The sequence below is a fragment of the Hippichthys cyanospilos genome, chromosome 18, assembly GCF_059441005.1.
Source record: "Hippichthys cyanospilos isolate Australia breed blue-spotted pipefish chromosome 18, RoL_Hcya_1.0, whole genome shotgun sequence".
Taxonomy (NCBI): domain Eukaryota; kingdom Metazoa; phylum Chordata; class Actinopteri; order Syngnathiformes; family Syngnathidae; genus Hippichthys; species Hippichthys cyanospilos.
This window is the reverse complement of record NC_142386.1, coordinates 3,915,506-3,925,026: the sequence shown is the minus strand read 5'-3', so window position 1 is coordinate 3,925,026 and position 9,521 is coordinate 3,915,506. Positions and strand designations below refer to the sequence as shown.

At 42.0% G+C, this 9,521-nt stretch overlaps 2 protein-coding genes across 2 annotated transcripts; one reads left to right on the top strand and one right to left on the bottom strand.

The window, feature by feature from the left end:
* Nucleotides 1–406: 406 nt before the first annotated feature.
* Nucleotides 407–6,297, top strand: dpp3 (dipeptidyl-peptidase 3). Its single transcript, XM_088440739.1, has 19 exons — nucleotides 407–462; nucleotides 1,135–1,299; nucleotides 1,388–1,532; nucleotides 1,622–1,711; nucleotides 1,962–2,099; nucleotides 2,199–2,273; nucleotides 2,577–2,667; nucleotides 2,753–2,883; nucleotides 2,967–3,097; nucleotides 3,231–3,289; nucleotides 3,356–3,550; nucleotides 3,638–3,750; nucleotides 3,830–3,922; nucleotides 4,298–4,360; nucleotides 4,563–4,687; nucleotides 4,762–4,882; nucleotides 5,048–5,227; nucleotides 5,416–5,578; nucleotides 5,734–6,297. Exons 2-19 carry the CDS (start codon nucleotides 1,175–1,177, stop codon nucleotides 5,871–5,873), a joined length of 2,178 nt encoding a protein of 725 aa, XP_088296865.1. The 5' UTR covers nucleotides 407–462; nucleotides 1,135–1,174; the 3' UTR covers nucleotides 5,874–6,297.
* Nucleotides 6,090–9,281, bottom strand: LOC148408523 (uncharacterized). Its single transcript, XM_088440744.1, has 7 exons — nucleotides 9,117–9,281; nucleotides 8,881–8,951; nucleotides 8,489–8,692; nucleotides 8,303–8,417; nucleotides 8,000–8,072; nucleotides 7,787–7,878; nucleotides 6,090–7,709 (listed from the first exon to the last, which is right to left on the bottom strand). Exons 3-7 carry the CDS (start codon nucleotides 8,690–8,692, stop codon nucleotides 6,664–6,666), a joined length of 1,530 nt encoding a protein of 509 aa, XP_088296870.1. The 5' UTR covers nucleotides 8,881–8,951; nucleotides 9,117–9,281; the 3' UTR covers nucleotides 6,090–6,663.
* Between the last annotated feature and the right edge of the window lie 240 nt (nucleotides 9,282–9,521).

Sequence of the window (9,521 nt, the reverse complement as noted above, 5' to 3'; positions counted from 1 at the left end):
TCACATTTCAGATTACCTGATGTATTCATTACAAAACGCAACGTAAATTATTTAGTCTCTTTGGGGGGGAGGGACAAATATGGTAATGCCACGACGTGAATGGTCTTTTTTGTAGTCATCACAAATTTACGAGCTGTGATAGGTAAAGAGGTGGGGCGTGCATTTATTTTCCGATTAGTTTTAATAATTATCTTGGCTTTGATTTTTATTTTGAATCGGGATTAAGCTATTGTATAATTCGTAGTGCAAATTTCTCCACCAAGCTCTTGCTGAACGTTTAAATATCAAGCGATTCGAAGAAGAAAAACGATCGTACGGGCGTTGCACAATTGGTCATTTTTTCTGCCGATCACAATGTACGACCTCTGATAGGCCAAAGGGTGGAACTTGGGGATAAATTCAGGAAGTGAGCATCGTGAGCTTGCACTTTGACATGAGCCGGAGCTGAAGAGCTTGAATAAGGTAACACGCTGTTGCTCTTGATTTTTTCATCTTTAACTCTCCAAGGGAAAACCAAAACAAAACCGAAATCGTAGTTGTCCGTGTTATTAAATGCAGCTTGTGTATATATTTCCAGCTTGTAAAAGTCGTGATTGTATGTTGCAAAATATTTTTAAGCCCGTAAAGCAAACGACAATGAATGCTAGTTGTACGATATTTGCTTTCGCGCCCCGATTAAACTTTCTTCCATTATACAAATGTATTACACCAAATGTATTACACTTAACATTTAATTTATTAGATAGCGTAACATGCATTGGATAGTGGAGTAGTTTGCACACGCGTCGATAAGTTGCTTTCAGTTTCGAGGCGCTTGTTTTTCCCATTGGCTCAAATGAAAGTGAAAGAAAGAAATGAGAAACGAGTTCTTCCTCTGATCTTTTCCGCCTGTTTATCTTACCCTTGCACTCAAAACCAACGATTGACGCCATAATTCAGAATGTAGTCTACAAACACCATACATTGCATTAGAATGAATGGAAACCCATGGCATGTGTTGTTAATATGTGGACATAAATGTTAACTTGACTATTCTTTTTAAGTCCTGCTCCTTATTTAATGTGTAAAACCTTTCTTGTCTGTCATCATCATCATCATCTACTATATTCTCATGTTCGTCCCAATTTCTTCTAGGGTTGACTTACTTCTCATCTGTGACGTCTTGCAGTTAAAGATGGTGGATTCTCAGTACTTCCTACCAAATGACATCGGCATCTCCGCTCTCGATTGCGCAGAGGCTTTTCGTTTGCTCTCCCCGCAAGAGAAGTTGTATGCTCACTACCTGTCGCGCGCTGCTTGGTACGTCATTTACTTCGCCATCCTCTCGGTTCCCTCTGCAGGAAACCAAATTCATTTAAATGTTAATAAACCAGTCCTCCTGTCTTAGGTATGGAGGCCTCGCTGTGCTCCTGCAAACATCCCCCGAGTCGCCTGTAATCTTCGTCCTTCTGCAAAGGATTTTTCGAAAGCAGTCACCTGCACAGCTGGAAGCTGTAGCAACAGCAGTTGGACTGAGCTCAGAGGAGTACCAGGTACTTCTTTTTTTTTTTTTTTTACTTTTCTGTGCACACTTTTGTTGTGCTTCAAACACTGTGTTTTTGTGTGTCCTGTTTGCTTTCAGGCCTTCTTGGTGTATGCAGCAGGTTTCTACGCCAACATGGGAAACTACAAGTCTTTTGGAGACTCTAAGTTTGTTCCAAATTTGCCAAAGGTACAAGTAGTTTTAGTGGGGTAATAGAATTCTAAAACTCCCATTGGTTTCAACTAATTTCTAATTTTTGCCTTAAAACACACACACACACATTAGAGTACATTAGAGTACAACAATGCTAGAAACAGATTACAAATATATCATATAATATATATCATAGGGTTACATTCCCAATTGGCTGTATTTTCTGTCTTTCTGTCTTTCTGTCATTCTGTCTTTCTGTCTTTCTGTCTGTCTGTCTTCCAATCAGGACAAGCTGGATGCCCTAGTGAGGGCCAGTCAGGCTTTTCAAGAGAACCCTGCTGAGATAGGTGCTTTGTGGGACAGTTGTTCATGTCTCATGTACTCCCTGGAAGACAAACAGAAACAACTGGGCCTTGGCGACAAGGTGGGGAGCTTGTAACTTTTAAAATGTAAAATGACTGTGAGAAAAATCTTGTGATTGTTCATACTGCACCTCCTGTCTTGACTCTGTGCTACTCTTCAGGGAATCACCACCTACTTCTCAGGAAATTGCTGTCTGGAAGATGCTGAGCTGGCGCAGAAGTTCCTTGACTCAAAGGTGAAACTGACTCAGAACAAGATTTTACTGTAATTTTTTTTTTTTTTTTTTCAGTATTCTACCGATTGTTCAGTCCTATTGAACTAATAAATTAATACATTTCAACTAACTTTTAGAGGATGGGGGAAAAAGGCTAAATTAATGCAACAAATTTCACGGAAATCCTTATAATGCACATACTTGGTGGGCCAGATCAGAAAAAATTATATTGGGCCATCCTTTTCACACAACTGGTGCAAATCATGTCCAAAGTAATCTTGTGTTCTGCCAGATATGCTTTCAACTGACACTTGTGTTCTTCAGAAACTGTCCGCTTACAACACCCGGCTGTTCAAAAGGGAAAATGGTGAGAAAACCTGCTATGAGGTGCGCTTGGCGTCCGCTGTGAAGAAAGGTCAGTCGTCAAATGAAATAACCCAGATAGCTTCAATGCGGGTCACGTGCGCTACATTGAATTAATGAACGCGAATGCTGCACAGACTGCACGGTGGATGGCGAGTGCGAATCCTGCTGTGGGTGCTTTGACTTTGATGGAAAAGAGTTCTCCGTGAAGAGGGGGGACTACGCTACACTCATGGAGAGGGTCTGCTATTATCTTCAAAAGGCTCAGGTCAGTGAGATGATAGTTTTTCCAAGCATTTTGCCAACATTATTCCTGATTTGAAATTGACTGCCATTTCAAACAAAACACAGAGCCACGCCGCCAATGAGAACCAAAAGAAGATGCTCGAGGAGTACAGAAAGAGCTTCACCTATGGTTCGGTGGACGCTCACAAGGAAGGCTCGCGCTTCTGGATCAAAGACAAGGGACCAATTGTGGAGAGGTGAGGCCACTGTAACCATAGGAACAGTCCCCATTAACCGTGGAAAAACAAGGAATTACTGTACACTGTATTCCCTAACTTAAGTTGAACCTGCAACGATTAAAACTATGAACTCTTCCCCTCCGCTTCCCAGCTACATCGGCTTTATTGAGAGCTACAGGGACCCCTTTGGCTCCAGAGGAGAGTTTGAAGGTAGGTTTTCTCTGTTTTTGCTGCCGTTCTTCCCCTGAACAGCCTTTCTCGTGCTGTCGACTTTAGGTTTCGTGGCGGTTGTGAACAAGGCGATGAGCGAGCGCTTTGCCAAACTCGTAAGCTCGGCCGAAGTGCTGCTCCCTGAGCTTCCCTGGCCGAGGGAATTTGAGAAAGACACTTTCCTTAAACCCGACTTCACTTCCCTCGACGTCCTCACTTTTGCTGGCAGCGGAATCCCAGCTGGCATCAACATTCCCAACTGTACGTGTGTCTATCCATCTATTTTCCATGTTTTTTGTTTTTTTTTTTAATGTTACTCCACTCGAAGATGTGTTCTTTTTGAACCAGATGATGACATCAGACAGTCGGAGGGCTTTAAAAATGTCTCCCTCGGAAATGTGCTGGCCGTAGCTTACTCTACAAACAAAGAAAAATTGACATTCTTGGAGGAAAATGACAAGGTGAGGTACCCAAAATGGCTATCCGACATCAGTCCACTCTACGGTCTCCAATTTTTGTAATTCCATTTTTTTTTGCCAGGATTTATTTGTCAAGTGGAAGAGTCCATCGTTTGAGGTGCAAGTCGGCCTCCATGAACTTTTGGGCCATGGAAGTGGCAAGTTGTTCGTTCAGGTTTGTCAACAAGACATAAATCTGCATTCATCTTCTAGATAAAAGTCTTTTTGAGGTGGGATCGTCACCTCTCCATGAAAAGAACATATTTCTTGGACTGGGTCCAAGAATCATGAGTGGCACAATAAAAAAAAAAAAAGTTGAGCTGACCAGACTGACCAGAGATGTGAACTTACTTGTTGGAACTTCCCATCTTTTGAGTTACTAGACTTCTCAAACAGTTTGTGTCCAACTAGTACTTATATTTTAAATCAAGATTTGTCAATAATAAGTTAAATTGTTAATGCACGCTGGAACAGAGTAATGGTAAAGATTTGTGTGCCCAATTGTGGTAATTGTCCATTTGACGGTATGGATGTGTGGCTCCCTCTACAGGACAACAAGGGCAAGTTCAACTTTGAAAAGAGCAAAGTGATCAACCCGGAAACTGGCGAGCTGGTGCGTCTTTTTTACAAATGTGGATAAAAATACATTATATATGGAATATCTTTGTCACTTTTAATATACATGGAAATGCAGTTTAAAAAAAAAAAAAACATAAAAAGGGCCGTGTGTAAAATAGAATTTCAAGTTGTCCAAAGATTAACCCTTTACTGAAGGGGCAAGGCTGCAGTTCTTCATTTGTGCTTTGTATTTCTAGGTTTCCAGTTGGTACCAGGACAACGAGACTTGGGACAGTAAATTCTCCACCCTCGCCTCCTCTTATGAAGAATGTAGAGCTGAGTGTGTGGGACTTTACCTATCGCTCAACAAGAATGTACTGAGGTGGGTGAATTGAAGTTTTTGTTTTTCCAAAGTCAGACGTTGAAAGTTAGTAACTTGTAATTTTTCTGCTGCAGTATTTTCAGTCATGAGGGCCAGGATGCTGAGGACGTAATCTATGTGAACTGGCTAAGCATGGTACGAGGCGGGCTGCTGGGTCTGGAGTTTTACACGCCTGAGAGCAAAAGCTGGAGACAGGTAAAATGTCAATAAACATTGTCATTCTGCAACATGACTTGTTAGTCAGAGCTGGTGTCTTTGTTAAGAAGTGTTGTGGAAACGATCCCAATACTAAAAACACCTTAAAGTTGTGTACGTTGTAAAAGTGTATAGTTTCCTTGAAATCTAGCTCTCTTGTTCCAGGCTCACATGCAGGCACGTTTCGTGATCTTGCGTGTGTTGCTTGAGGCCGGCGAGGGTCTGGTGGGCCTGAAGGAGGTCACCGGAGCGGACGGCAAGCCAGACGCTCGCATCACACTTGACAGAAGCAAGATATACACCGTTGGCAAGGACGCCATCCACAAGTTCCTTTGTAAACTCCAGGTATTCATTTATTTATTTCTTTGCAGCTGATGACTGGTAACCTATTATTTGTCTGCCTTCACCGTAGGCAAAGTGTGGAGTAAGATGGCCGTCAATTTTCGTGGATCTGATCTGAAACAATTTTCCATGTGCCCTTCCTCAGTCACACCTACCAAATCTACTTTTAAGACAACTCTTCCCTCTTGCAGGTCTTCAAGTCAACAGCGGATGTGGAAAAAGGCCGGGCCCTCTATGAGGGCTACTCTACCGTGAGTGAGAGCGGCAAATACAACTTCCTGCGCCTTCGTGAGACTGTGCTGATGCGGAAGGAGGATCGCAAGATGTTTGTCCAAGCCAACACCAGAATCAGTGGTACGTTCTCACCTATAGCAAAGGGCCACGTATTGGCCTTATATTAATTAAGTAAATGATCAGGCAATCATTTATTTTCATTTTTTTTGCAAGCATTAAGGGGGAGTTAAAAAAAAAACTCACTGACTTGGTTTTCTTACTTTGTTCTTTTCCAGAGGAGAGCGTCGAGTTGGTCGAGTACGAAGGCAGCGCGTCCGGCTTGATTCAATCCTTCATCGAACGTTTCCAAGACAACGACAAACTTGAGGCTGACCTCTTGGATTTGAGCCGAATGGATTGTTCATGTTGGTGTTGATGGGGAGGACACATTCATAGTTTAGAGCCTTTGCAGATAATCTTCAACACTGACTAAACCATTCACTAAGTCATAGAGTCACAAATGTAGAACAGGTCTATTGTCGTCAAAACTTCAACACTGGTCCAGAATTGATGTACACAAAAAAAAAATAGATTTCACATGACTGGTAAATACTATATTTGCTGGTATACTGTACATTAAATAATGGCAGTCAGCATACATTGATTTTTTTTTTTGTTTAATTTACATGTTTCGACTATAGAAATACTGCCATAGCTTCTTAATCTTGGTCAGAAGTAAAAACTAATGAAATGCAATTTTTTTTTTCATAATATCTTAACAGTACTGTGTTTACTAAACATCTGAGACAGAAAATATGATCTGCAAAAATAAACCATTTGACAAAACTTGCAAAAAACAATTTTAACCATGAGAATATTTTTGCATCCATTTCCACATTTTGTTTAATCTTTAAAAACAAAAAATTGAGACCACAAAATTGTCGCAAGATTTTTTTGCTCTTATTATCTATATTATTGAAACCCAGGGCCTCAAAACTGTGAAACCGATACTAGTTCCCTGTGCTGCCAAAGTGTAGATAATTCTGCATAGACTAACACTTTGAATTCTTTGAATTCAAATTAATCACATAATTTTAATAGAAGCAGTTTATGGAACACTTTCGTGATTTTTTTTTTTTTTTTTTTTTTTACACAGATACCCAAACTGTACCTTAAGTACTTTAATAAGTTGAAATTGAATACTGTGGTCATGTATATACTAAACACTAAGATGCTGCTTCCTGGACATCATCGTTGCCTTGTTGTGGCGACTCTGGCTCCTCCCCAAGGCTACTGAAGGAACTGCAGCTATCTGTGTCATCCAGAGAGGCCGATGACATCTCTTTGTTTAAGCTCTCCGCTCCGTTATCTTCACGTATTCCCTCTTCCACCTTGGCTTCTATTTCCGTTGTATGACTGGCCTCTACCAGCTGCGCCAAGCAAGGCGAGAAGAAGGGTGACAGAGAGAAGGGCATTTTGGGGGAGGATGTTGGGGACTGATAGGGGGAAGTGGACAGGGGAGCCCTGGGCGAAAGAGATGGAAATTGATATTGCGAAGGGATGGGGGGAGAAGCAGCGGAAAGGTTGCGAAGGGTGGGAGACAGTTTGGGAGGAAGTGGCGGAACTGATCCAGCTGGATACGGAGAGAGTGAGGGGGAGAGTGTGGATGTGAAGGTTGAGGATGGTTGCAAATAGTCGGGGTCATCAGTAGGATGCTCCATCAATGGTGGAAGTTTAGCCTTCACTTGTTCCTCCGCTGCAGACGAGGGGTTAGCATCTTGTTGCTTGGATGCTGGCGTCATGTTTCGTGTTTTACGTTTTCCTTTGGTTTTGGGCATAAGTGGGGGCGGGGGAGGTGGAGCAAGAGGGGGCAACATCAGAGTAGATGTCTCTGTGGACACTCGCACCTTGAAGCTGCGTTTCATTAGGCGCCGCCTGGACAAGATACTGTCAGATTGCAAGAAAAGCGGATTGATGAAGCAGAGCGCGCCCAGACCCGAGCCGCAGTCCAGTTCTCTTGGGCTACGCGTCTCGATGGGACAAAACTCTCGGAACAGGGTCGAGTTTGGGTCCGATTTTTGGTCACATTCGGTGGTAGTCATCTGGTTGTCCGAGTCAGGCTGCGCAGTGGAATCGGGAGGTGATGAAGAGGGTAGATGCGGCGTAGCGTCTGGTGGCGCCGGGGCGGAAGATTCTTTCTTTTTCTCCTTGTTTGTCTGAGTCTTGGGGAGTTCCCGTGGGCCCCGGACATTGAGGTGTGAACTCCAGAATTCTGGTGAAGAATGTGATTGAAGTTTATTAAAAAAAAAAAAAAAAAAAAAAGTTTAGTTTTTCCTTTTTAAAACCAACCTATTCCCATGTGAGAGATAGACTCCAGCTCTTTGTGGGAGGTTGCTCTTGCGATGGCTTCAGGAAGCTCCAAAGGAAAGGGTAATACATCTCTGGTACATGAGTTAAAATGTGATTATTATGAGTTAATATAAACTCTACAAAAACTATACACATTATATTATGCAGACCATATAATACGATACAGCATGCTTAGAATAAAATGATTCTTACCTGCTGACACAATAAAAGGAAACGAGTCTCGGAAGGTCTGGAAAGCTGATCGCCGACGTCTCCAGAGACAGAGCTGAGTGATAGAGTGAGCAACATCTCATTGATATTCAAACAGAAATGAGGGTGCCAATAACAAAACTCACAAGCATATATTATTTACCCTCTGTGAAAAACAACAAATATTATTGGAGCTTTATGATAATTCACTATATTAAAAAAAGACAAATGGAACAACATGGAAGTCAACCAGCACCATAGAGTGGAAAGTGTCAAATGATCAAATTCCTCATTATTAAGTCTTACTTGAGTGCTCCTCCCTGATGCCAAACTGTTGCACAAAAGACGGCACGCTGTCATCCACCAGACGCACGCACAACACGTTCCTCTGGGACGTGCGAGACCTTCGCACCAAGAATGTCTGCAAGGCAACACATCTGGACTATCCAGTGCAGAAAGATACTAAATTTGGGATTTTTGTGAGCGTCTGACCCCAGGAGGCTCTCTCTGTAGAATGTGCAAGGCAGTGGCAGGGTTGATTGACAACTGCAGCCAGACAGGCACCGTCAACAAGAGGCGGTCCAGGATGCTGACATTCTTCAGAGACCCACCTCCTCGCTGGTGGCCCATGAACTTGCGTTCTGACCCTTGGGCAGGCTCAGGGAAATCATAAAGAGGCTCCTCTTGCTGCGCCATCTAAAAAAAAAAAAAAAAAAAAAAACAGACGTATTTTCGGATTAAACTTAAACCTTCTCATGTTTTTAAAATTTGAATACTCATGTCCAACTGTTCACTTATGAATGCATTGAACCCACTTCAGCAAGTGAGGTTCATACAAACTCAAGTGGCAACACTGGATTTACAACAGGAAGCACTGTACACACCTGCGTGATAAATCCTGGACTGTGTCAGCAAGTTCAGACTTGGTTCTAATGGAGACGAAGCTTATGGGGAGCTGCGGAAATAAATGCGAAAAATATGGCGCACACTCAAGAAGGCTCATATAAGCTACTTAACAGAACAATGCATTATCTGAGAATAATACAATCACCATGTAAATTGCTAACATTTCAAGATCATTATGTAAGGTATTCTTTATATACAACTGGAATGGTTTTACCTGATTGCCCCTTTCGCTCTTTTTAGTTGCTTTGGATAACGCAACATGCTCCCAGTAGTAGAGAAAACAACACGGTGCTGCGTATTATGTGATCCAAAGTTATCGTCTTGTCTTCTTCTCCGTCTTACTTCTTATCTTCCTTTCCCTCATTTCCTTCTTTTTCATCTGTAGGTCCTCCCCTATCTCACCTGAAATCACCAGGAACGTTTCTTGGACCGGAATAACATTACTGATAAAAATAAAAAAAATAACAGTAACAATGAAATGAAGCGCGACCTCACCAAGATAAGCTACTTTTTAAAGGATAATTAAAAGAAATGTCTTAAAATCTTTTTTCCGATTGCAGTTGTGACGTCACAGTATTCAGATTCCAAGTCAGCGAACAATTTATCTAAAACGATTTAA